The 27,948-nt window shown below is 47.9% G+C and overlaps 1 protein-coding gene across 3 annotated transcripts in view; it reads right to left on the reverse strand.

Moving 5' to 3' along the window:
- Positions 1-6,356: 6,356 nt before the first annotated feature.
- RFT1 (RFT1 homolog) overlaps positions 6,357-27,948 on the reverse strand; it is a 36,330-nt gene continuing 14,738 nt past the window's right edge. Inside the window, exons 7-13 of one of the 3 annotated variants that reach the window (XM_032868299.1) lie at positions 24,180-24,258; positions 20,428-20,478; positions 19,016-19,146; positions 17,744-17,888; positions 13,295-13,400; positions 7,497-7,746; positions 6,363-7,189 (exon numbers count right to left, since the gene is read on the reverse strand). In XM_032868299.1, the coding sequence (XP_032724190.1) occupies positions 7,022-7,189; positions 7,497-7,746; positions 13,295-13,400; positions 17,744-17,888; positions 19,016-19,146; positions 20,428-20,478; positions 24,180-24,258 (930 nt within the window). In that variant the 3' untranslated portion in view covers positions 6,363-7,021. Of the gene's footprint in view, positions 7,190-7,496; positions 7,747-7,785; positions 7,890-13,294; positions 13,401-17,743; positions 17,889-19,015; positions 19,147-20,427; positions 20,479-24,179; positions 24,259-27,948 lie in introns of all 3 variants that reach the window. The other 2 variants (XM_032868303.1, XM_032868302.1) reach the window with 2 other exon arrangements.

A 27,948-nucleotide genomic window follows, 5' to 3' on the forward strand; every position in this document is an offset into this window, starting at 1 on the left:
GAAAGCTGGGCACAGCGGGCAAGCTCTCCTGCAAAGTGAGGAAGTGGCTTGGGACTCCCAAAGTCAGCTGCCTTCCCACTCCTCGGTGGCATCCCCCGGGGTGAAGGACACCCACAGTCTGGGCGGGGGCGGGGGGGAGCTTTTTCTTTGTAATGCAACATCATTATTTGGTTAAGATTGATTTTTCTCGAATATTTCTTATTCGAGCTAATGCTAATGCCTATGCAAAGCGACAATCTCAGATTAAGTTGGGATGAAGACTGAGGGGCTGAGGCAGGTGTTGTAGGGGGAAATGGGCCCGAGGAGGTCAGGAAAGTGCTTCAAAATATCAAGTCCTGTAGATTTCAAAGTGGGTTTTTTCATTTGTTTTTTTTTTTTTAAACAAAAATAACTCTTCTTTCAAGCAAATTCTTAAACTAATGGCCAAATTTCAAAATGAATAAAAGACAGCACTGCTCTTTCTGGAGAGGGGTGGGTGGGGGCGGGGAGCAGAGCAGGAGCAGGACAGTGCCTGCCCCGACTCACGCTCAGGGGTTCCCACCACAGATGGCACCAGGCCTTAGGATCAGGGAGGATGGGATCTGTGGGCAGGGCTCAGGAATCGGGCAGACCCCCAGTTCCGCCACCTTCTTCCTAGCGGGTGGCCCAGGGAAATCAAGCGACTTCCCTGTGCCTCAGCTTCGTCACCTGCATCACGAAGACAGCAGACGGCGCTGCTGTGAAGATCTAACCACTGACACTCATCAGGTGTGCGGTCGCTCAGTACCCGGCACGTGGTCAGAGCTCCATAATTGGCAGAGCAAGAGGGGCGTGTTCAGGGTCACCCAGTGAATTAGGCAAGGGCTGCTAGGCTGCAGTATAACCGACAGCACGTGTGCGTTGCCACATGCCCTTTAGAAAACCAAACCCTGCTCGAGTGCTTCTGAAGCCGCCAGTGGGTTCCCTCAGTGACCGTGCAGATGGAAGAAACGGCTCAGGCAGGACACCTCTGGGGTCCTGCCCCCGGAGACTGGCTCTCAGCCCTGTGTTTGCAGGTTTGCTGCAGGAGAGCTGAGAGGAGGCAAGGCTGAGTCGCCACAGTGCCTGGGCGTCAGGCCATCACCCCGCCGGGGAGCCAGAGTGCCACCGGATTTCACTCAAGGATACAAGAGAAAAAATGGCAAGGAGCTCTGTCCCTTCTGTTGCCCCCCACAGCCTGACATCTGCATGCCTGCAAGACATCCTCTTGTCACTGGAGAGACACCACTCGGGGATCACATGCCCTACACGGGGAAGAAGGAATCTTGGGCTCTAGTTCAGGAACATAAAAATGCACTCTGCTCATCTGGTTTGTTCATAAAACTGTGAATGCCCTGGGGGAAACAGAAAGCTATTTTCGCAACATTCCCTAGTTTGGTTGAGATTATGTGCGGAGGAAAACATTCCCATTTTTGTCATGGCTACAGAGGTTTGCTTTTCCTGTGTTTTCATCGTCCCCCCCCCCCCCGCCGCCCCTCGCCACCTGCACAGCCATGCTAGGCCCTGAGGAGGCCTGGATAAGAGCGTGAAGTGTGGTCGGAGACTGGGGAGATTTAACCAGCTGGGGGGGGCGCGGCGGTGGGTCTGCACACCTACAGGAAGGAGGGAGGCGCCTGGGTCACCTGAAGTGTCCCACAGTTTGCCTGGGTATGGGGTGGAAGTGAAAAGGCCATCTGGGAGAGGCCCTTTGGTCCCCCATAAGTCATTCTCTTGTGTCACTTTTTGTGATTTTTCAAAAGCAGGTGCAAATAAGTGAGCGGGGAGTAGATGAGCCAGGAACAAAACCGGCGCTGCCCCCAGTGAGTCACGCTTTCGCTCCGGACCGCCTTCTCCCTGCCACACAGGCTTGTGGAAGCCACACACTATTACTTCCGCATTACTGGAAAGGGTGTCAGGGTCTCTGAGACACGAACCTGAGACAGGCTGCTCAGCTGTCACGTCCAGTGTGACTAATGCAGTCATGTCTTAATCTGTCCCTGCTCGCTGCCTGCTCTGACAGCCTCAGAGCCCTGCCTCAAGGCCCCAGTTTGTGACAGGGTGGTAGGGATGAGATTCGAGGACTGAGACCCCCACCCCCACCCCCCAGGTTTCTCGGCTCCTTTCTCACCAAGCGCCGTGAACCAGGTGGCCTCGGCCAAATGCATTTGTCAGCCAGGGCAACACTGACACAGCGGGGTCAACAGGGTCATAACTTTGGGACACATCCACTGGAGGGAGGGAGGAAATGAGGCAAACCAATGGGGCTTTAGAAGATTCCTTCGCAAGTCAGCTGTTCTATCGGGGCCCTTACGCAGCTCCTGAGGCTGAGGGGCAACCCTGGATGGCACATATCACCCTGCCTGGCCCCCACCCAGAGCGGTGGGGTGAGAGCGGACTGACCTGGGCTCAGCTGCCCCATGGGCGGCTCAGCCACTGGCTCACTTATGGCCTTGACCCACGGACTCAGCCCTATAGGGATAATGAGCGCCAGCTCTCTTTGTCCTGCAGGGGTTTTGCATTGGGAACAGAAGTTAAAGCTGAGAGGACTGGGGGCTGGAGACAAAAGAAAAGGTGAAAGATAGGGTCTCATCAGTGGCAAAGCCCAGGCCCCCGCCCTGAGGCAGCATCCGGTTCTGAGGATGACTCCTTGCACCGCCCAGCAGCCTAAGCACCCCTCCACCCCGCTGTCTGGGCCCCAGGAAAGGCGAGAATCGCCCCAGCATGAGGCCAGAAAGAGCAGAGGGGCCAGGGAGCTGCCCTGGTGCCCGCGCCAGGCCTCCAGCCTCCCAGCCAGCTGGCTTCGCGGGCACTGCTCCCTCCTTCCCTGGCTCCCAGGGCCCCGTGTTCACTGGGCCTCTCGGGTGCAGCATCCAGGGGCCCTCAACTCCTGAGGAACCTGACCCAGCAACAACACAGTGTGCCAATCGCCAACCACAACTTTGTGCACATGTACACTCGCTGTGTTCGATGGCAGGGGCACAGGGCATAGCACTAGCTCTGACAAGCTGGGAGCAGGGTCTCCATGAGGGCGCTGGAGCCTGCAGCGGGTGGCGCGGAGGTCTGGGTGCACTGACTCTGGGGAGGATCTAGTCACGAGGGAAAGACTGAACGCCCTACACCTCCCCTCCAGCCCCTTCCACCTAAGCCGCACTGCCCAGGGATGATGAAGTTGCTGGGCAAAACACTGACTGCACTTTGGGACAGGGGCACGCAGCAACTTCTGTTCATTAAGAAGTATTTATTGGGGCCCCTAGGTGGCTCGGTGGGTTAAGCCTCTGCCTTCGGCACAGGTCATGATCTCAGGGTCCTGGGATTGAGCCCCGCATCGGGCTCTCTGCTCAGCAGGAAACCTGCTTCCTCCTCTCTCTCTGCATGCTGCTCTGCCTACTTGTGATCTCTGTCTGCCAAACAAATAAATAAAATCTTAAAAAAAAAAAAAGAAGTATTTATAAGTCTTCTTCATTAGGCCCCTAAAGGAGGCCAAACGACACTAGGAGCCCAGTTTTCCAATGTTACTGCGATGGACCCAGACGATTCTGGTTAAAAAGGAATTGACATTAAATAGCAAGACTGATAATGCAATGGGAACGGGTCAAAGATGGTGCAAATCAACAGAAGTCCTTCCTTCCCCTCAAACTCTTCCAAAAAAGCATCTTTCCCCCCTACCTTTGAAAGTTAATTAGCAAATGAAATACTGACTGACATTAAAAGCTCCCTCACCCCGGCACAGCAAGCAGGGCAGAAGAAAACAATAGCATCTGATCAGCTCACAAGTCCAATGTCCGAAGTAAATACATGGTCCAGCACTTGATAAAGGTGAGAGGGTACTGTGGGATCCCCGCAAATCGCACTAAAGTAACACACTTGCTCTACTGGCCCGATACGATATATAAACTCACCTGTCAAGGAATGGCTGCTTAAAAAAAAACAAAACAAAACAAAACAAAAACAGACCAAGATGAGGTCCAGGCCAGACAGAGAAGACAGGAGAGAGGAGTGCACAGTTAAGCAAAGAGGAACAACACTCAGGGCGGGAAGGGAAGAGCAGGGGCGCGCTGCCAGGCCTTTCTGCCCCGGACACAGAAGGCTCCCTCACAGAGGCCAGGCAACAACGGTCCCCCTGTGAGTCAGGACCCACAGCCCAGGAACAGCATCTGTGTGCGGAGAAAAGTTACCATAAGGAATAAAGATGGTTCACGTACTCAAGCCATTGGCCTACCTTCCTTTTGGAATTTTTTTCTTCTTTGAAAGGAAGAGATGCAAAAATAATTGATTTGTTTTAAAATCAGGAGACTGACATGAAACTAGCAACACAAACTTATGATGAAAGGAGGCAGGCAGGAGGGCGTGCCCTGCTGGCATCAGGCTGGCGGGTGGCCAGGAATGGGACAGAGCACACAGCACCTCTGAGCCAGGAGTGAGCAGGAACTGGCAAGGCAGCAGCAGCCCCTCATAGAGGGACCCAAGAGGCCCAATATGAAGTCACCAACTCGAAGGCACGGCCAGAGCAGCACAGAAGGAATGCCGCTATTCCCACCATCAAAGCTTCTTCGTTTCATAAAAGGATGTGCTTTACAGACTTGTTTCCATGGAGAAGTAGCCTCACGATGTCTTAAGTGGTACTTAAAGCCAAACGTGTGAATCCCCCCAGAAGCCCTTTGGGGAAAGCAAGGCAGCTCAGCACATGTGTATGCAAGCTCCCTGGGGCACCCGTGTGACTTCAGGGGGTCAGCAAGGGAAAGCTCCAGAGGCAGAGCTCAGGCCCAACTGCACTTCCTGGAGGCGGCCAGCGGGTGGCGGCAGAGGTTGGTGAAGTGCAGAGGGCCCGCTACCTCCGGACAGACAGCCCAGGGGGCAGGTGCTAGTGGTAAGTAAATAACCGCTTCCCATGGGGCTTTTCCTATAAACAGGGAAGTAGGATGTGGGAAGGAGCCCCAGTCTGCCGGCCCGGCTGGCCGTCTTTCAAGAGGAGCTGATCCTGCCTCCAGCGGCCCCGTGCAAACAGAAGCGCCAGCGGGATGGCTTGGGACGAGGCAAGGCCAGGCGGGCACCATCAGGCACAGCCTCTCTCCACGCCGGAGAGCAGAGCAGAAACCTGAGTGGGCCTGCTCCCGCGAGCTGGGGGGCTGGCAATGTCCAGGCAACAGCAACTCTTCCTGGAGCAGAGGACGGACATTGTGGACAACAGGTCTCAGGCCCTGAAGCAGGTGAGGGCGATGGGGTGTGCCAACCTTGGTTCACTAAAAAAGCTGATCCCAGAGCCCTGCCCCAGAGACAATGGTTGCAAAGGTCTGGAATGGGTCCCGGGAACCTACATTTCTGACTCACCACCAGCACTTCTGAGGCAGGTAGTTGCAGGGCCATGCTTGGGGTCTGGGGTCGAGTGGGCATGGGGTGGGTAATAGGGTTCTGGGGGAGGCAGTGGGTCTCCAGGGCGGCAGGGAAGGAACTTGTGAGGACTAAGGTTCACTTCTGTGCATCAAGAGACAAAACTACATGACAGGGAGGGAAGGCTGCCTCAGTGTGTGCCGCCCCCACCCACCCCAGGGCTCCCCACCATGGGACAATTGGTTCTTCTGAGATAGCCTGACAGCCTCATAAGACCATAACCACGACCATGCTTTTGGAGGGTCTCTGACTGGTCATGACACCTTACGTGTAGCTATTTTTCCAATTAGCGGGAAGCATTCTCCCTTTGAACATAAAAAATGCCCAAGTGCCTGAGTGCTAGTCTCAGTGTGCTGATGGGTCTTGATCCTTGGCCCTTCAGCTCTGGCTCCTGGCCAGTGGATTTAAATGTGTGCATTCTGGCCAAACCTCCCTCTGATGCAAGGTGCCCTGCTCTCTGGGTGTAAACAGCAAGTTTGGGACATCAGGCCCAGATGATTACTGTTATCATCCTATTGTCTGTGCATGTAGCTGCAAAGGTGAATCACACCCAAAAGGAATACATTATCGAAAGAAGAAAGATGCCTTGTCACCTCAGAACAATGCCCAACAACGTTGCCTGCTGGGCGCAGGATGTGGGATGCAGGGAGGTGGGCCTCGGCCTGGGCTCACACTGCTGGCTGGAGCACCAGGCCCCCAGGCTTGCCACACTGGTCCATTCAGGTCTACTGACCAGTGCAGGAAGCAATGGGTCAGTGGGAAGGGCTTGCCATATAGCACTTACCCCATTTTGTTTGAGGGGAAAACATACACTTCACCGTCGGCTGCCATCCGTGCAATCCCCACATGAGCAGTGTTTCCTTCGGGGAAGGAAGGTAGCTCACACCAGATCTCTGCTTCCTTCAGAGCCTTCTCTATCAGGTGGCAGGCCGGGGGTCTGGCGCCAGCCTTGCACCGGCTCTGGGAAGGCACGCGGTCAAGGGCACGTGCAATGACGATGAGGGGAGAGACTCTCCCCAGCTAACTCTGGAAAAAGCAACCTGAAAAACTTTGTGTTCATTTCTTGGATTTCTCATTGAGAAATGTCATTCCCTCTCTAAAAACCCAGACCACAGGGTTTGCATGGGGGAAGCCACAACTCCTGGGCCACCTCTGGTCTCATTCGGTGCACAACATCAGGTCTCCTTCCTGCTTTTACAGTGGCATGTTCCTGTGACAAGTAAAATGGCTACCTTTCTCTTTCTGGACCAGATTATTGTTAACTATCATATCCAAGATAGTTTGTTGCCTTACGGAGCTCCTTAGGTCAATTACACCCAAAAGGAATACATTAACCAAAAAGAAAAATGTGGAAGAGAACAAAATGGTGACAAAAATAATGTATCTATTTTAAAAGAGTCTCTGGTCTTCCCTTAGAACTGGAACTCCTCCTTCCTGTTTGAGGCTTCAAACGGATGGCGTTCAGGCTGGCGCTTCTCTCCGACATCTTGCCCACCGGGGTCGGTTCTCCCCCACTGCAGTCAGTCCTCCCCCACCGCAGACCCATCAGCAGGGCTCTCCTGCACGGCTAATGCGTTCTGCCCACAAAACCGCCCCACAGCTGGTCCAGGTGCCACAGGTGTCCATGCCTCTGAGGTCATGAGGTTTTGTCGGCCAGTCTGGACACACCCAACTGAGTCCTCACGAAGTTTATCAGCTTGGTCTCTGTAAGGAACGCTGTCCCAAGAGTCAGTCCCAGACAGAAGGCCCCCACAGCAATGTGTGCCAGCCTGGCTGGCCAGCCCTGCTCACAGCAGAGGAACACCTGCAGAGAGATACCACCGTCACCACTCGGGCCCCTCCACCTGGAAATCGGGGGCAAGCCGGGGGAGCGGAGGCCCAGCCGCTCCAGCTTGGAGTCAGATAAAAGGTGTGACAGCTGTGTACCGAGGGGCTAACTGTTCCCACTGGTGACTCAGTTTGGCCACATCTATCAAGACATGCTGTCTTCGAGGCTTGGGGAAGGGGCAAGAGGAGGCAGCTACTGGCCCAGCTGGTCCAGGAAGAGCAGAGCCAGGGAACAATGGGCAGACTGCAAAAGTAGGGGGTGGGGGGCCTGCAGGGGGTCTCACCTCAGAAACACCGGTAATCCCACCACTGAGGGCGAATGCCCCGAGGAGGGCGGGTGACAGGTACAGGCCCGCCAGAGGCCTATGGCGGCTCCTTCCATAGTAGCGGCGGATGAACCAAAGGCTCTGTGTGATGCGAACGCCCATGTTAAAGCAGTTGGCCAAGATGAAGCCCACGCTGCCGCACCATCGGGTCAGGAGATAGGAAAACCCCAGGAATGAAGACGAGAGGGCCAGCATGGTGAAACTGTACCTGGGGAGAGGGAGAGCGGCAAAGCGGGCGAGTGGGTGCCTTGTCCCGGACAAGCCTGCTCCAAAACGAGCGGCCGTGACCATGGAATCCCAGAGAGCACCTCTGAGCAGCAGTAGCCCAGCTGGTTTTCTTAGCTGTGAACACTGTATGGAGAAGAGTGAGGAAATGATTGACGCAAGGTATTATGGTTTTTAAGGATAACTGGTTAGTTTAAGTGACCCTTTGTGATCCAAACACAGAAAAATCCTGTTCAGCCCAAGTATTGAATGTGAGGCACAAGAACATGACACGGATAATAATTATATGTGAATGCAAACTCTGTGACAGCCTGTCAGGAGCACAGGCCTACGCTGATGGGTGAACACACGTGGCCCTTGCCCTGTGAGGTCTGGCTGCATTTTAGAGACAAGGAAACCAGGCACAAGGAGGCTGGGCAATTTGCCTAAGGAGTGACCTGACTCTGGTCCCTCAACTTAGGGAAATGCACACCATTTCCCTTGGGGAAAGGAGAAACCCTGTAACCTTGGCCTGTGGCGCTCACTTAAAGTAAGTTACCCGCCTTCAAAATGACATGTACTTAGGGAGTAAGGCCAGAACCATGACAGTGACCCTCAGACTCTTACACATCTTTTCCCTGTCCAGAGCTCTCTGAATTCCTCACTGGATAGATTACACTACCCTTCCATTTAGTTAGCTTAGTTACCTTCAGTCCTCACCAAGGGAAACTGAGTCTCAGCAAAGATGAAACAGCTGCTGTAGTCTTCCAAAAGGCTTGTGGTATAGCCATGCACAAAATTTTCCAGCATCTGGTTTCTGCTTAGTGAGCAGCAGGCAATTCTAAGTACACAGTTGTTGAGGGAAGCAAACTGTTAGGTCCTCCAGCCCTGTCTGCTGGGTTAGGGAGGCCACTCAGGTTCCACACATGAGGGGTGGTAAGAAAGCCACTGTGTCTGCTGAATGCCCAGGTACTGGTCCTTGGGTTGACGAAGCCCAAGGTGCTATGGAGATATACTTTATCAGAGGGGGTGATACTACAACTACTACTACTACTACTACTACTACTATTACTACTACTACTAACACACACACACACTTCCCCAACACACACACACATACACTTCCCCAATAGTGGAGGTGTGCTTTTCCCTAACTACTGATCAATGATCAGAACAGCCAACTTCATAACAAGCCACTGAGGGTGGGGGCCATCCCAGATGGGTTAGTTATCCGACCTCTTTTCCAAAAAAGAGCAGAGATGTATGGTCTTTTTCTCCCCCAGAAACCATCTCAAATCCTCGGAGTGGGGACTATAGGTGCACAAACTTTCAAAGTCATCCTCACCCAGCTCCAAGTAAAATGTCAATAATGAATGAAATCAGTAGTTAATTTATGCTAATTCAACAGTGTAGCTTCTTTGGTGTAGCCATTTGGGAAGAGCTGATAATGGGGTCCACTGTTTTTCACTAGAATAGGGCTCTGCAGCTGTGGAACTTTCCAGAACTCACAAATCTAGAACCTTAAAAGCATAATCCACTTCAGGAAAAAAAGAAATTTAAAGATGCAATTAAAATACCACTTTTTAAAAACTGAATAAACCTGTTGCAAGAGGGTTCTCTTACAAATGTAAATAAATAAAGGTAAGCAAAATTGCCTTGATCTCCACAGTACCACTCAAGTTCACATAAAAGGCAGAGGTTCCTGGTTCTATCCCACAACTTCATGGGATCTGTAGAATACTGAATTTCATACAAAGTAGTCAGTAATGATATTTATACTGGTGTATATTAAAACTGATGGAAACTGAACATGAGGTAAAGGAGATGAATTTACCTTGAGATTTGTAAGCCAGCAACCAATATTAGGATTGAGAAATTGGTGGCCATCAGATAACCTTTTAAGTGTGAAGATAAAAAATTAAAGTTGGCTTTGATCAGAATTTTAAATGCTTTATCTGTGGTGTCTGTGATCATTATGAATCCACAAGCCACCTTGGGGAAAAAATATGGTTGGCTTTACTTAAAAGTACACCATTGCTCATTCCAAGTCTTAAGTCATCTTGGGTGAACTCACCTTATCCATTCCTACAGGCTACCGAGAAAAATAATGTAGTTGGTGTCAATACCAGTTTATAGTTTCAGATCTTACCTTAGGTGTTGTCTACAGTCACTTTTCTCATTGTTGCCCAACCCCTCAAAATCCTTACCATTCCACCATAAACTTGCTGGCCCATCAACGGCGCCCATCTTGATGTCAAGCAAAGCACCACACTGTGTTTCTATCTTATCTTCAGTAGACAAGGTTTCTGTTTCCCACGGTGAATTTGAGTGTGGGAAACACAAAAGAGGAAATGCCCCAATTCTAAGTTTGCTGACCCAACCCCGCAGTTCGATCTCAAAATCTAATTGCCGGTTTCCTTGAACCAGTTTTTGTATTTTTTTCCAGGGGTCTTAAGCTCAGGTAAATGATTTCCAGAAAACACAGCAGGCTCAAAACTTCTTGAGACCTAAATTCCTTTCCACTCAGAAAGAGATCCTAAACCATATATATTTTGTGTGTATAGACTGTTTACCTAAAGGAATAAATGCTTATTAAACTAAAAAAAAAAAAAAAAAAAAAAAAAGCCACTTTTAAAATCAGTGCAAAATTAGTGACAATAATGACTATTTTTTAAGGTTCGGTTAACATAAACAGTCAGTTATTATTTATTTATAAAACAGTCAACACTTAGTTTTTCCATGGCCCCAAGAAGATAACTGGGATTAAAATCAGGCTTATTAAGAGACTGCCGGTCAAGGATGTTGACCACGGCAGCAACCAAAGCGCCCCCCAGTGGGTGCTGGCTGAACACATCAAGACCCACCATCCATCAGTGTAGCCTTGGCAGCCACGGAAGGGATGGCGCCAGTCTCTCATCGCCAAAGTGGGAAGATCGCGCTCACCCTTCACTTCTTGAGTTATGGAGTCCAGCTCCAAGGTGGGCATTCACAGGCCAGCAAATCAGACAGTCTTGGGCTTTTGCATCACTGACCTCTGTGCCTGGCAAACTCTGCTTGGTCATTCAGCCTCAGCCCAAATGCCATCTTCCCAGAGGGGCCTCCCAACCTAAAAGAGCCCCACTCTCACTGCATAACCTTGTTTTAGTTATCCATATGGCGCAATATTTCCTTATTTATTTACTTGTTTGCTGTCTGCCTCCCTGACGTCAGCTCCAGGAGAGCAGGGATCTCGTCTTTTTACTGCTATATTCCTGGGACTTAAAATGAGGCCCAGTAGAGTAGAGGCTCAAAAAGCACTTGTCAAATGAACAAAAGAAACTGAGACACCCTTAACAAAACAGAATAAAATTCATCAATGGGGCGGGTTGAAAAACCCGTCAGTCATATTCGATATATATTATGCAGTTATTAACAAAAAAGCAACTTGGAATTCGAAGGATGTTCTAATATTTCACATCCAATCAAATGCCCTATTTTTATTTAGAAAAACACGGATTGACCTGAAGTTAAGTAAAAGCCCATGATTTTATCAATGTGGTATTTTTTTTCAATTCAGAATCTGAAATGTCAATCAATGATGGCATTTAATGAAGCCACCCAATCCCACCATAAAAATCCTTACTAGAGTTTGGTAGTCTGGTAGTTTGGCAGTCTGGTTAAATTCACAGAGATGAAAAAATGCTGGGGTCTGTGACGAGACCAGGTGCCATGTGTTCAGACCACAGCTGGGGGCTGGGCCAGGGGCCCAGACAGGACCTAGGCTGCTATGGTTATACACATAGGAAGACCATGTTTAAAGTCACATTTAACTCTTCGGGGAAGTGTGTTACTGCAGATGAAAAGTGCATTAGAAGGCGCTCTGGGGGGGTGCCTGGGTGGCTCAGTGGTTAAAGCCTCTGCCTTCGGCTCAGGTCATGATCTTAGGGTCCTGGGATCGAGTTCCCCATCAGGCTCTCTGCTCAGCAGGAAGCCTGCCTCCTCCCCCCCGCCCCGCCTGCTTGTGATCTGTCTGTCAAATAAAAAAAAAAAAGAAAAGAAGGCGCTCTGGGTCTGTCTTTTCTCTATGTTAACTATTCATATCATGAAAACAATTTTCCGGATGTTTATGTATCATCAAAATCCTATTACAACTAACTTAAAAAGTTGTTTCTTCTGGTTCAATGCTATGTAAGAGGAAAGAAAGCAACTAGCCACTGTCTTTATTCCCTCATGATTTGATTGTAAGATCCATTTTTAACATTTTAAGCAGGCTTAATGCTGACTCTGCCCCCCACACACCAACGCTGAAATTATTACCACAAAATTCCCTTCGAAGAGAGATTCCTAGTCCAGAGCTCTTTCCATTGGGGCTCAGTGTCTCCTTTAGTATATTTCACATTGTATCTAAAAATTATCTCATGTTTGAAGCACCTTTTAAATAAAAACACATTATCTCAAAATCAAACTTAAATCGGCCTTTTCATCCATGAAAAAAATAAGGGGTGGGGAGGGTGGCCTCAAAGTCGTTTGCCAGCTATATATTTAACTCTCTGACGTAAAAAACCTATCTGGACAAATATTTGAAAACCATGGGCTGGGAGCTAAAAGTGGGCAGGGAAATCAACTGACTCAGGGAATGAGTCATGACAGGCAGTCTGAAAAATGAAATAAAACGGAAGTAAAATCCATCAGTGCGTCCTGCGCGTAGCTGGGGCATTACTGCTTTGTGAAAGCTCCACTCAGTCAGGCCCACCGGCCTATGTAGAGAGTCACAGGGCTCTGAGTCGTTTTACTGATAAGCTGGTCTGGGCCCGAGGTTTCCAAGGCCCTATCATCGGAAATCTCCTGGGGCTGTGATGACAGGTTCTTTGGCCCAAGCCCCTCAGTGCTAGTACAGTTGGTCTAGGCACTCAAGGCCTTACAGAGACAGCACGAAAGCCCCCAGGAGACCCAGGCGTCAGGGGGCAAAGGGATAACAAGGACCGCGTGCCCGATTCCCTCTAACCACCCCTCTGCTGTCTTTGCCTTCTCTTCCTCTCCTTTTCCCGTCAATTCTATCCTCCTCAACCTCATCTGCCAGCGGCGGAGCCTTCATGCCACTTTTCAAAAATGGTGGCAAAATGTGTATATGTACTTGGGCCTTTCTTGGAGGAGAGACAACACAGATGTCTGAGCTTCTCCAGAGCCTAAGAGAGTCTCGGGGGTAGGATGCTGTATCTTGAAGAAGCTCCATGATAACCCACTGAGGCGCTGGGCACAGAGGCAGAGGAGGGGAGCTTGTCTTGTGGCTGTCGCTGCAAACCTAGGCTAACACAGCCCTTCAGGGCCCAGGTTTCTCCCTCCTCCGAAGGGAGGTGAAGGGCAGCTGCCGCCCCAGTCCTGCATGGGGAGAACTCACCGCATGGCTCCCGAGCCAGCACTGGCCACCCAGCAATGGTGCCACACCAGCGGGGAGCGCTACCTCTACAACGCTTTCTGGGAACGCATGTTCAGGATGAAAAGAAAGAAGATGGGCAAGTTACTTCAGTTTGGCCCAAGGCCATGATTAAAGGCAGGTCTTTCTGGGTACCTACCTGTCGACCTCCTCTTTGCTCATGGCAGCAAATGTGAAACACTCCGTCACTCCGTTGATGGCAAGCAGGAGGACATAGAAACAGTAGGAACGCAGCAAAATAGGACCTATAAGGAAACAACCCACTGAGACTCTAGAGTCTCTCTAGACTCTAGAGCCCAGATAGGAGGTCTGCATGTACCAGAACTGGGTCAGGAGCCCGGATGGTGTCGTCAATAGGCAGACACACACTTGAGCCTATGGTCTTAATCCTGGAAGGACTTCTAGTACTCTATGGCACTGATTAAAATAAACAGTTGAAAAAGAAAGGACAATTATAGGGGAGGGTATGTGATATGGAGTGTGCTGTGAAATGTGTAAGCCTGATGATTCACAGACCTGTACCCCTGGGGCAAATAATACATGTTAATAAAAATAATAATTAAAAAAAAAACAATGAAAGGGCAATTAAGAATAAACCTCCAGGGGGGCCTGGGTGGCTCAGTCAGCTTAGTGTCTGACTCTTGGTTTCGGCTCAGGTCATGGTCTTGGGGTCCTGGGACTGAGTCCCATATTGGGATCCCTGCTCAGCATGGAAGCAGCTTGTCTCTCTCCCTCCCCCTGCTGTGTGCACTCTCTCTCTCTCAAATAAATAAATAAAATCTTAAAAAAAAAAAAAAAAAGGAATAGATCTACAAATGTCTCGCTTAACAAAATGTTATCTGCCCAGGAAGCAAATCTTCTTGCTTCTTAAACTAGCATGAAGAGGTCTGGTGGTTTGAGCACTCAAGGGCCCTGCATAGCAAGAGAACTTGGCTAAAGGGGTCCTGAAGACAAGACCATGGGGAGAAGCCCAGGACTTGGGAGCAGCAAAACACTAGAGACAGAACACACCTACAAATCTGCAGAGAAAATCAGAATAACCATGACATTTTCTTCTAAAACATGGTGATGCAGACCGATAGCTGATGAAAAAATCTGCTAACAAAAGACTGGCAGCCTTAAAAATGGAATGGGTCGGGGTGCCTGTGTGGCTCAGTGGGTTAAAGCCTCTGCCTTTGGCTCAGGACATGATCTCAGGGTGCAGGGATCGAGCCCCATTATCAGGCTCTCTGCTCAGCGGGGAGCCTGCTTCCCCCTCTCTCTCTCTGCCTGCTTCTCTGTCTACTTGTGATCTCTGCCTGTAAATAAATAAATAAAATCTTTAAAAAAAAAATAAAATGGAATGGGTCCTCTCTTTTGGGAGGGCCATTACCAAGAGGCAGCCAAGCAACTTCTAACAAAACAGCCTATGACCCAGCAATCCCACTCCTAAATATACAACCAACAAAAATAAATGTATATGTTCACATAAGCACTTGTACAAAAATGTCCATAGAAGCTTTACCTATAATAGTCCAAACTGACCATCAACAAGAGAAAGAATAAATAAAATATGGGCATCCATATAAAGAAATACCTTTCAGAGAAGGAATCCAAGAGGAAAAAAGTACTGATCCATGCAAAAATACGGATGAATCCCCAAAAATATATCTTGAGAGAAAGAAGCCAAACACCAAAGTGTCCATGGTGTATGATTTCACTGGGACAAGGATCTGGGACAAGGAAGTCCCTTTTAAAAGCAATACTAATCTGGGGTGCCTGGGTGGCTCAGTCGGTTAAGCGTCTGACTCTTGGTTTTGGCTCAGGTTATGATCATGGGATCATGGGATCAAGCCCCATGACGGGCTCTGCGCTGGGCATGGAGTCTGCTTCTCTGCCTGCCCCTCCCCCTGCTCAGGCTCTCTCTCTCGATCAAGTGAAAAAAAATTATAAAAGCAGTACTATTCTATGGTGATAGAAATCAAAAGAGTGGTTGCCTCTGAGATGGAGGATGGGCAGTTGACTGGAAAGAGTCCTGAAAGAGCTTTCTTGGATAAAGGAAAGGTTGCAGATCTTAACCAGGATGTTGGCCCCCACCGATGTAGCGTCCAGGTCCCACACATGGAGATGGCAGCACAGGGGATAGGGGCTCAAAGAGGCCAGTTCAGGTCATAGGTAAGTCCACTTCCCAGGTGAGGACAAAGACCAATACACAACTGGGACAACTGAAGTCAGCAGTGTTGCAAGTTTCACTTTCACAAAACTCAGGTTGGGGCACCTAGGTGGCTCAGTTGGTTAAGCAGCTGCCTTTAGCTTGTTATGATTCCAGGGTCCTGGGATTGAGCCCCGCATCGGGCTCCCTGCTCAGCGGAGAGCCTGCTTCTCTCTCTCCCTCTCCCTGCCGCTCTGCTTACTTGTGTTCTCTCTCTACCAAATAAATATATAAAATCTTAAAAAAAAAAATAAAAACAAAACTCAGGTGATTTGGTTGAGCCACAGAAAGTTGCCATTCTTTTCTTATTAAATTCAGGCTAGAGATAGTCAAGTTTTATGGAGTTTTGTTTTGATTTTTTTTTTTTTTAAAGATTCTACTTATTTATTTAGGGAAAGAGCGAGCACACGAGACAGGGGAAGGAAGAGGGAGAGGGAAAGAATCTCAAGAAGACCCAATGCTGAGTGCAGAGCCTCACGCGGGGCTCAATCCCACCCCCACCCCCCGAGATCATGACTTGAGCCAAAATCAATAGTCAGAGGCTTCACTGATTGAGCCCCCGAGGTGCCCCAAGCTGTGTGGAGTATTTAGGTGAATGAAGACTAGCAGGGGAGAGCACCAGCGTTCACCTTTTCCAGCACAGGAAAGATGTTTGGATCCACAGCACTAGTCTGAGGAGTTAGGAACAGGGCAAGGAGATGCAGGGTGGCGTGGAGATGAGGGAAGGAAGCCAGCAGGGGCCCAGAGGGGACGGACTACCAGGAGCCACTGTGGGTTACAGAGAGCCCGAAGTTTGGTCAAAGTGTGAGGCAGCTACAACAAGGAGACAGATGCTAGAAGACCCTGTTGGGACAGTGACAATGATAGAGCCCTGGGCCAGAGATGACAGTGGTCCTGGTTCACCAGACAGCACATTCTTTCCAGAGGCTGAGAAACCAGACCATTCTTAAGATTTTCCTCTTTCAGAAGATGATACCAAGAGAGTATCTTTTTGAATCTAAAATTCTTCTTCTTACAGTGCTGTATTACTTTCAGGTGTACAATACAGTGATTCAACTACTCTATACATTACTCACTGCTCGTTGTGTTGAGTCTAAAATTATTAATGGCTCTGACATAAGCCATTAGAAACAGAATTTACTACCTTAAAAATCAACTACCACTGACCCTTTTAACTGGTAACTCTTACTACCAATGCTGAAAACTGGCACCAGCCTCTCACTTGCACCAAAGGCCCACACAGTCACAGCAGTCTGCTTCTAGACCTTCTATGACTAAGTACTCCACCTGGTGAACACTGTGCTGATGGGACAGCCTTCTCCTCATGACCATGTCCTGTGACTATGTGACAATCAAGGCTGTTCCTTGGGGAATCACCTTTCTGAAGGGGCTGTGCATCTGCAAAAACAGTTGAGTGCCCAGTGTCTGCACACGACTTACTAATGGCTTCCTGACGAGCCCCCTGCCTGCCTGATGGAAACGCAGGTCTCAAAGCACGAGCCCCAGGCAGCTGCAACCACATCATGGTTTCATAACAGGTGTTTCTACAAACTGAACGACCTTTACTCTTGGGTAGAAACTTGGCCCTTCGTCCCCTAATACCAAAGTCTGGGCCCATTATGGCAGAGACCGAAACATGACAGCGAACTTGTAAAATGACATTTGAAAAAGGCCTTTATGTTGAGACAGAGCCGCAGAAAGAAGTCTTCAGAGTTCTTGTCTAGTGACACGAGGAACTGAAAGCATTTTTGCTGAACCCAAGATGAAACGGACTGCAAATGGACTGCCAACCTATGGCCCAGCACATTTTGAAACTGGTAAAGTCCCCAGGGCCTAGCAAGTGCCATGAGAGACTCAGTGGCATGGGTACCAGGTACTTCTAAGTTAGATACATTCCATACTTTTGTCCTTCAAAAACCAAGAGTCACTGGATTAAATATCCCTTTTTGCTTGCTGAGATCCATTTTATTCTCTGCAAATGGCTCTGAGTTACCCTTCAGAGGCTCATGCATCAGGCTGGGAGATTTATGCGGCATTTACTACCTTCAGACATGTTTAATATCAAGTGGAGACTCATTAGAGCCTGCTCTCTGCCTTCTTCCCTCACTCCAGAGGGTGCACAGGGAAGTACCCAGCAAAACACATTTTAGGCCTGGGAGGAAAGCCAAGGATTCATAATGACTTCTCCAAGTGAGGTTGGGGGACTGACGGCCCAAACAGACAGTGCTAAAGCCCCGGACACTGAGCTGTTTCTGACCTCATCTGAGGGCAACGGTCTCAGAGGCCCAGGCACAGACACCGACAGACACCAACCTGTATGCACCCAAGTTTTTGAATTTCGTAAGACTCATTCCTGTTTGCACAAAAGAACAAATCTGGCAAAACTCTTGTGCATACCTGATCCAGAGCTAAGCATGGCCCCTCCATAGATATCCAAAGCCAGCTGAGAATAGGCAAAGCCAAAAACGGTGATGGTCAGGCCGGTCAGCAGGGCCAGCTTGAGCAGCGACTCCAAAACCGCGGCGGCCACAGCAACGTCCTCCTGGGGCGGGGGGAGAGGGAAGGAAGTCGGATGAATCATGAGCTAAAGAAAAACTTCACATTTGTCCTTCTCTCTCTGCTGTCTCACAGATCACTCTTTCAACTGCTGAGAGGCAACCCTGCTTCTCTGCAGCCTGTGTGTGTTTTCATGTCAATTAGCACGAAGGAAATGAAGGGGAAAAGCCAATCTGTTCCTCCTTAGGTAGTGCGGGAGAGGTGTGGTTTTTAGCTCATTTGGGATACGTTATTTCATAGGTTGCTTAGGAAACGTTCACTTTCCTCTCCAATATTTATTCTTAAATAGAGAGCAAGTTTTTACGTTGCTAGATGGCCCACTTCGTCAGAGTGCTTCTCCTGACAAACATTTCCAAATCCTGACGTTCTCGTCGAAGTATGCTGAGGAAAATATTCCTAAATCAACCGAGAACCAGATTAGTTTGTTTCCAGATATTGTGCATAAATTGTATTTTGCGAAGTGTCTTCTAAGACATGTAAGAGGCCAACTTCGCTTCCTTTTAATTCTCAGATAAGTCAGACATTTTCAACGGTTTCAGAAAAGGGAAGTTTCTACAACCAGATACGCCTGGATTAAAATCTCTTCTGCATTTGCCAATCAGAGTAGGTAGGTTCTCACGGTCAGAGTGCAGTCTGGGCACTTCATAGTCTTTAAGAAGCTTAACCAACTGGTGTGGTGAGTGAAATGAAATGAGCATGTCCTCTCTTCCCCACGCTGTATGTGAGCCTTGCTCCAGCCCTGGCGTCCTTCAGCTCATGCTTGGATCTTGAGAATCTGAGGATGGAGGAGGCAATCTCAATCTTCCAGCTAAGCCTAGGAAGACCATGGAAAGGGGGGTCTATGCCACACTGGGGACAGCAGCAGAGAGTTCTGGATCAAGAATGAGGTCACAGACAAGGAGTAAGGGTAAGAAGGAAAGGGCCAGCCAGGGCAAAGGGCAGAGACTGTGAAAGAAGTGAGCTCAGAGTCCTGCCATCATTCCATTCAGACGGAAGAATGAGACCTAGAAGGAAATTCCAAACAGAGGGAAACTGACTGCTCTACATTTCAGTCTGTTTATCCCACAACTGGAGAATTCACCTGAGAAATAGTGACATTAGAACCAAGACTACCTGCTTCTGAAGTGTGGCATCCTTTCCTCTCTCCAGCACCTTAGCAAAGAATATGTAAAAACTCTCCTCTATTGGCTGGAAAATTAACCTGGCCACTAGAGAGCCAAGATTATTCACTATGTCATATACACCTAGAAGACAAAAAGGAAGAAACAACAATCCTTCTGGTTTTTCTATTTGAATTTCACAGCACCATTAACATTTTTTTCTGACTTAATTTTTTTTTATTAAGCTGTTTGAGATAATTATAGATTCACATGAAATTCGAAAACATAACAGATCCATTACCCAGTTTCCTGAACAGTAACATCTTGTGACAGTATTGGCCAATATCACAGCTAGGGTACTGACACTGATACGGTCAAATACAGAACATTCCCGTCACCGGCCCCTCTCTATAAAAATCATTAATGCTGGGGCGCCTGGGTGGCTCAGTGGGTTAAGCCTTTGCCTTCAGCTCGGGTCATGATCCCGGGGTCCTGGGATTGAGCCCCGCATCAGGCTCTCTGCTCGGCGGGGAGCCTGCTTCCCTTCCTCTCTGTCTGCCTCTCTGCCTACTTATGATCTCTGTCTGTCAAATAAATAAATAAAATCTTAAAAAAAAATCATTAATGCCGGGCACCTGGGTGGCTCAGTTGGGCGTCCAACTCTTGGTTTCGGCTCAGGTCATGATCTCAGGGTCCGGGGACTCAGCCCTGCATCAGGCTCTGCACTCAGCAGGGAGTCAGCTTGAGGATTCTCTCCTTCTGCCCCTCCCCTCACTCTCTCTAAGAAATAACTAAATCTTTAAAAAAATCATTAATGCATAGTTGATTTTTGAAAATGTTTCTTTCCTCTACTTTAACATTACAGTTAAAAATAAATATGAAGTGGGGCACCTGGGTGGTTCAGTCAGTTAAGTGTCTGACTTCAGCTCAGGTCATGATCTGAGGGTCCTGGGATCGAGCCCCACACTCAGATGTGAGTCTGCTTGAGGATTCGCTCTCTCTCTCCCTTTCCCTCTGCCTCCCCTCTGCTTGTGTCTCTCTCAAATAAATACATAAAATCCTTAATAAATAAATAAGAAGAAAATATCAAGACTTATCTAGCTGTACAAACACAGGGCAGATCTGTGATTGTGATAATGAAGCTCCCTTTTCCCTTAGCACCCCAACCCTGCAACAGGCACCAGAGCTCTGCAGAAACCAGGGGACCTCTAAAGAGGACCTGCCACCCGAGTCACACGAGAGCGGGTAGTCAATACACTGTAGACATCTGCAGACACCTGCAATTTTCAATCTTCAGGCATCATTTTATTACGGTCTCCATCTTTTATCATCATCAGGCTTATTTTTCATTAAATGTGTCAAACTGCTGGGAAAAATATTAGAAAGTATCTACTAATGGTATTCACTACAGAATTTTCATCTTACCCTGATCGCCAAAATTTAACACGTTCAAAAACGTCATTACGTATCGCTCGCCTACAAACAGAGAAGTAAAATAATTAGCATTTTAAGAGTACGTAATTTTCTTGTTTCCTTTATTCTTATTGTCTAGCAACTCTCCAGCTGGCAGATACTCTCAAAGGAGAAAAATTATAAAATCAATTGAAGATATCTTCCTTGTCCTAATGTTGATTTCAAAAAATCTCAAAATAGTAACAACTGGGAAAGTGGTGGGGCATTTACTGACAGCAAATATCCAAACCAGTTAAATTAAAAACGAAACAAAGTCAATAAAACTAGTCTAATAACTTAAAAAGCGGGGAGGAGGGAGATTACAAAAATGTTAATAATGAAAATGATTGTTCCAAATTTTAAGTGTAAATTCTGTGAAATGAGAGGTCCATGATCATATGCACAAATGTGTCAAGTTGCCTCCCTGGGTGGAGAAAGCTCTATGGAGACTGGAAAGGCTTCGGAGCCCAAGCTCATGATTCAAATATAAGACAAGCTAATGCCTTCAAGGTGAAGACACCAGTCCAGAGCCCCTCCCCCACCTTCCATACATGTTATTATCTGTCAGTGGAAAACACAACCCACTGTAGAGACGGAGCTCTGGAGTGACCACAGCCCTAAACGGGCAAATTCTCACCTCCTCGCAACCTGCTCAAAAAGGAAAGCAATCTTCAGAGACCAGAAGAAGTGAGGATCTTCTCTTAAGTCTCCCTTCGGTCCCAGCCTCCCTGCACTCTCCCAGCACTGCATCAGTGGCAGGGGCATCTGCAGGCCCTCTCGGGCATGGCCCACAGTACAGTACTCGCTCCTGTCCACATCTCTGCACTGCCCTAATCCATCCTCACTGCTAACAGTCCCAGTTTCAGCAATACAGATCTTAAGGCAATCCCTGCTTCCATACCTTTAAATTGCTCTTTGGTGTTTACAAAAAGTCCAGGCTCCTTAATTCTGCATTTGAGGCCTTTTATAAGTTGACCCCAGACTATCTTTTTGGCCTTTCTTCAGCAAATTCATCCCCACCTCCTGGCATTACATTGTCATCCTCTGCTTTACCTGATCAGGTTTTAGCCCCTCCAGGTCTGGAGCCCCTCCTGCTCCCAGCCTCTGTTCTTAGCACTGCTGGCTACATAGACTGGCTTCTCCGTAGGGACCTCCCTGTGCTCTGGTACAACTGGCCTCTCTTCCCACACTCTGTAAGCTCCCAGGAGGCAGGAAACACATCTCCCTCATTTCTCTGTCCCTGGTCTCCTAGCAGAGCTCCAGGAAATGCAATGGCACTTGAAAGACACTAATGTTTCCAAGTACAGCCCTCACAGCCCTGGTTCATAACTAACCACACAAAAGTCTTCGTCTTGAGTGAGAGAATGAGCTCCTTGAGGCTGTGGCCTATAATTCATTCATCTGTGTATTCTCAGCACCTGGCATACAGTGTTCAGGAAATGTGGGGGCAGAAGGTAAAAGCATCTATATTTTTGCTATTACAATGAATGATTTCAACTTTTTTTTAGTATTGTAGTTTTTACATAAAAAGAATTTGGGGGTGGGGGGGAAGGGTTCTTGTCCAGTCACTTCCTTATTTTACAGTGATGGAGATTGAGATGGTTCCTAACAGCCCTCTGCCAATCAGGCTGGAGAGGTCCAGCCATGGGGCGAGTGAGCTATCGGCACCACACTGAGACCTGGCTCACTGACACCTGCTGCCGTCTAGCTACTATGGTCCAGACAGTCAATTTCGGGACATTGCTTGGACTGGGTCCACTCCTCAACTCATTTAAACTGCTCCTAAAACTTTGGAAGGAAAAGAAAGTGCATAAAGCAAATGCCCTTTCCAAATTCCCTCTACTGATTTTCCTGTTCTAACAATATAAACTATCACAATATATAATTTCACTACAGACACCTTTCTCAAAAGATACTTGTTGAACACCAACTGTGTGCCAGTTCCAGCAGGGTACTGGAGAGACAGTGGTAAATGGCACATCCTGCTCCCAAGAAACATATAATTAAGGCACCTTCACTCAGTTCTCCAAAGGCTTGTGACCCTTATTTCCCCCAGGAGTCCTGGTTTCCCCCAAAGTTCCACTTTGAAATGGCAATGTTATAGGCTCAGGCTAGAACTAAGCACTCTCAAGGCTCAAGAGCCCTCAGACCCCTCCTGGTCCTATCTCTTAACTCACAGATGGGGCAAGTGAGGCTTAGGGGAATTCCTTCCCTTTGGAAGCATAATTAATGAAAAATAAAGATAGAGAGGGGAGAAAAGGAAATAATAAGGTAATAATAATGATGGTTGTATTAGAATGCTAGAATTGTGGGGAACTTTTTTCTATTTTCCAAAATTTTTATAATGAAGTTATACTATTTTTATAATAAAAAGACAATGTTTGAGGGGCACCTGGGTGGCTCAATCAGTTAAAGGACTGACCCTTGATTTTGGCTCAGCTCCTGCTCTCAGGGACATGAGACTGAGCCCTGCATCTGGCTCTGTGCTCAGGGAGGAGCCTGCTTAAGATTCTCTTTCCCTGCCCTGCAGCTCGTACACATGTGGCCTCCCTTTGCTCTCTTTAAAAAAAAAAAAAAAAAAAAGATAATTTTTGCAAAGATTTAAAAATATATTCGGTAATAGATATATGGACATAGACATATGAAATTTATATAGAGAGAAACCACTACCTTTATGCACTTCTAGATGCTTCAAATCTCGTTCTTTGAATTAAAGCTGGGCACAAATAAATCAATACACATAGGTAGAAAAACTAGATGAACTTTCAGCTCCATGTCAGCCCTCCGTGTACAGCTCTGTCACTGTTAAACTGGAAAGCCTTAAGATACTGGAAATCTGGCCAAACCACCACACAGGTAAATCTTATTTAAGAAAATAAATGAGGGAATCCTGTTCTTAAAAGTGATGTTCAAAAAAAGAAATGTAGGGGCGCCTGGGTGGCTCAGTGGGTTAAGCCTCTGCCTTCGGCTCAGGTCATCATCTCAGGGTCCTAGGATCGAGCCCCACCTTGGCCTCTCTGCTTGGTGGGGAGTCTGCTTCCCCCTCTCTCTCTGCCTGCCTCTCTGCCTACTTGTGATCCTTCTCTCTCTGTCAAATAAATAAAATAAAATCTTAAAAAAAAAAAAAAGAAATGTATAAAAAGAATAGGATAATGAGATTACGGATAATTTTCTTTATTTTCCAAATTTTCTCTAATTGATATAAAACTACATAATACACTTCTTCAAATGATAAAACAGCGTTTGAGAGTTAGAATTAGATTCAAAGTAAGTTGTTCGGGGCACCTGGGTGGCTCAGTTGGTTAAGCAACTGCCTCTGGCTCAGGTCATGATCCCAGAGTCTTGGGATCAAGTCCCGCATCGGGCTCCCAGCTCCGCAAGGGTTCTGCTTCTCCCTCTGACCTTTTCCCCTCTCATGCTCTCTCTCACTTTCTCTCTCTCAGATAAATAAATAAATAAAATTTTAAAAAAGAAAGAAAGAAGAGGTAAGTTGTTCCTCATTACTGTAGGACCCCGTAGAAGTTATACAACAGCACTGTCCCACACTATCAAACTAAATCAATGTTAGTTTCCCTCTCCCTATTTCAAAAGCTTCCATTTCTGAGATTCCTCTGCCCACAGGGGCTCTAGAAAGTAGGAAGTCTGGGTCTAGGTAATCTTCAGTTTTGTGGAATCCCCTCCCTTATACTATGGTGTCCTGACTGCTTAGAGTGACTTTTACTTACCTTCTGTCAAAATCTGCTTCAAGAAAGACTGTTTGAAAAAACTCCAAGTCAATTTAGCCTCATTCCAATTTACAAAAGCCTAGGAGAGAAAACAAAACAAAACAAAAAGCTCCCAGACACTTTAAGTCTACGAGTACAAGAAGCCTCCAGGGGAGGCAAACTCATCCTGCTCCCTAAATCCCAACTTGGAGAGTTCCCACTCATTTTTCATTTAATACTAAGCACACAGAAGGGAACCAATGAATCCTGGCAAAGGGTTTCCATTGCTTAACACAAAGACAAAGTCTCTAGGTGGAAACAGCGCCCATGGAAGGATCCTGCCCAAGAGTCATTATCTGAGACCCCTAAGGAACTGAGCTGTCCCCTCAATGCCCAGACGGTAAGCCAGCTGTATCTAACACACACAACTCAGAGTCATTTCGTGCCTTTAAAAATGTCTGAAGCACGCCATGGTGCAGAACAAATTCTGCTCCACACACCCCACTACATTTAATGCTATATTTAATTTAATGCTATATCTAGCCACTCAGGGTCCCTTTACACAAAGTATATGAGCTTTGTTTGTGTGTTTCAAAAGGAAACCAGGCTTCCTCGGTCAGCCAAACTGCTCAGAACTGGTATGACAGAGGAAAAGAAAAAACAAGCCCAGAGCTTTGATATGGCTCTTCCCAAATTGTCCATTTCCTAAGGACAAGGAGGGTAAGAAGAAAGCAAACACTCAGGAAGGGCAGAGGTCAACCTGTAAGAGAGAGGCCATCTCAAAGGCAGCTTGCTGACCACAAAACGGAGGAATAAGGCACCCAGCCAAACAAGACTTCTATCTCCCGCAGTACCCTCTGAAGGCCCCTCCTCTCTCACGGAGGCATCCTTGGATCCCAGAATGTTTAATCTAGGTGTTAGGCTTTTAATCTCAGAGCACCTGCATTTTGAAAAATTCTTATTAACTCAAAGTGATGACTTTGAAAGGTAGAATTTCAGGGGGCTCTTTGGGAGGAAAGGGCTGAGCCAAGCCCATTTTACCTCTCTAAGAGATCAGTTACAGCTATGGAAGTTGGCCGAAGGGTAGATGTAGAACCTGTTCTAGTCACATGGTCCCCTTACCTCTGCCCAAACCCCGCTCAATAGAGCACTGTTGTCCGCTGGAAATATAATGCAAGCTACACATAGAATTTAAAATTTTCTAGCGGTCACAGTGAACAGTAAAAAAAAAAAAGTAAGACTATTTTAATTTTTTAGTAAGATTATTTTAGTATATTTATTTAACCCCAAACACCAGCATTTCAACACATATATAAGTATTAAAGGCATTTCACGTTTTTTCCATACTAAGTCTTTGAAATCCAGTGCTTGCATTGCACATACAGCCCATCTCAATCCCATATGCTCTATAGCCACAGCTGGCTGGCGGCTACCATTTAGAACAGAGTAAGTCCAGAGAATCCCTTGAAAACAAGGGTCATTTTCCGTCTTCAAATCTCTTCACCCCTTGATTTCACAGCCTTTCTTCCAGACACTGTGAAGACGGGCCTGAATCCTCCCAAACCATGCTGCCCTCAGAGCATCACTGGACCTGGAGCAGATGCCACTGGGAGCTCTAGCCCAGGGGTAAATCTCCCCTCTTGCTGTAGGAGAAAATTAGGCATCTCCTTTCCCCCAGAACGAAGAGTGCCTGAGTATTTACCACCACTAGGGGGCACTGTGAACCGCATCATCCCCAGCACCCATCGGGCCCTTTGCTCCAGGGCCCTTTGCTCCAGGGTAGTGGAGGGCAGAAAGTTCTATCTCTGTCGCACTCTACACCCCAACACGAGGTGGTCCCCTGGGGAGGATCTGTGCAGCAGTGCCCGTGCTCTCTTCCAAGAAAATGAACAGTTACAGCTGGCCATGGGGTTCCCGTGGCGCCCACTTGCCAGAGGCTGTGAATGGGTTTGGGAACGTGATGGATGGAGCTCTCTAAAAAAAAGGTTTATCAGAGTGTAATCTTGACAGTGCGTCTGACCTGAAAGCTCATACGGGGGCATTCCATTCTCCTAATGGCTTCAATTTAAATGGGCCCACAGTTTAGAAGGAATGGTCACACTAAGTACTTAATCTCCAAAATGCTCGCTCAGGGCATAGAGGCAGGAAGTCTGATCAGAGATTGGGTTTCTTCTCCGAGGTGTCTGCTAAGTAGTAGGAAAGAAGTAGCATATTCTTTGGGCTTTTACCATTTTCTTTAGAACAGATTTGTCATTTGGGAGGTCAAAAGAAGCCTATTTCACAAGAGCTAGGTTGTTACTGCTTAGCTGGTCTTCATGGCTGTGCATTTCTCTGGAATCCTCTCATCAACAAGCCATTCCACTGCCTCGCTGTACTAGTAGAGAAACTGAGGCATGGATGGCAAAAGGTGATGGGCAGTGCCCTAGGGGGAAGGTCTGCAGTCAGAACTTGGGGACCCAGGATGGAGTGAGTCAGTGTTCCCCTTCCCAAACTCTTCAGCCTCAGAATGGTCCAGTAGCCATGTGCCTCCACTGACAAGAGTCAGCTGGGGGTCTACAGCCATGGTCCTGTGTCCTCCCCTGTATCACCTCCACATCCCACACAGGACCCCTTCACCTCCCTCTTGCTCTGGGGCCATCGACTCTGCCCCAGCTGTGTCCATACTCCCATGTCCACCCACTGTCCTCATCACTCTCATTTGGACAACTGCCACTGCCTCCTCGTAAGTTCTTTCATCTCCAAACTTTTCTCTAGCCCATCCTTCTCCTGGGAGGGTCTGGCCTTTGGAGTAGAGCTCAGACACTGAGGCTCAAGGTGCAGCTCCCAACTTCTGAGTGCGAAAGCTACAGGTAAGACACTTAATTTTGCTAGGCCTCCATTTTCCCATCCACAAAATGAGATAAGGAGTCATCTCCTAGAGCTGGTCTAAAGACTGAATGAGAGAAAAGAGACCCTTGATAAATGTGAAGCAGATGGTAAGCACCTCAACATAGGCAACTGGATCCCAGCACTGTTCCCGAACCTTTCATCAGGCTCTGCTGCCCCAGAATCAAGCCCACACTCCAGGGCACCAAGGCCACCACCACTGGCCCTAGCCCAGCAGGCCAGAACCTCCTTCCAACTTTTGTTTCCTCACCTCACCCCCACTGTCCAGCCAACCTAAGTTCCATAGTCATCCCCGCAATCCCAATGCCAACACAGCGAGGGGCATGTAACGGCCCCAAGCAAATGTCCTTTCTCCCCCAGCCACACACACTCATTTCCACCACACGTGCACATTCACCTCTGCCTGCCCACGTGTCGAGGCCCAGCTCAAAAGCCTTCCTCAATGTTCCCCAGGGAATTCAGATCCTTTTCCTGTGCTTCTATTTTGTTAACACTCCACACACACTGTCTGGCAGTGGTTAGCTGAGTCCACACCTTATCTCCCCTCCACAAGGCAAGTTCTGAGGGCGGGGCCCCCACTCGGGACACCTGAAACAGTGCTTACCACAGAGTACTGCTTAATACATGCTCGCTGGGTTAAATTCCTCAGCTTTACTTAAATATTAGCAGATCTCTCCTATGAAACCACTCAGAAGTGTCAAAGAATAAAAAAGATAGAAAAGGCAGCCATTAATCTGAGGTACCACTTATTTATGTTAAGGCTAAGTAAGTCTCTACAGAAGATGGAATTCTACAAGTACAGAAACAAATCTCCCCATCTGGTCAAAGCGGTTTGGGTGTAACTGCTCAAGGAGCTGTCTGAGGGAGCCCCCAGGGCACAAAGCTGCTCCCGAGAGTGAAGGTG

This window comes from Lontra canadensis, unplaced genomic scaffold (genome assembly GCF_010015895.1).
Source record: "Lontra canadensis isolate GAN:19392208 unplaced genomic scaffold, GSC_riverotter_1.0 scaffold35, whole genome shotgun sequence".
In the NCBI taxonomy this organism is placed as follows: Eukaryota; Metazoa; Chordata; class Mammalia; order Carnivora; family Mustelidae; genus Lontra; species Lontra canadensis.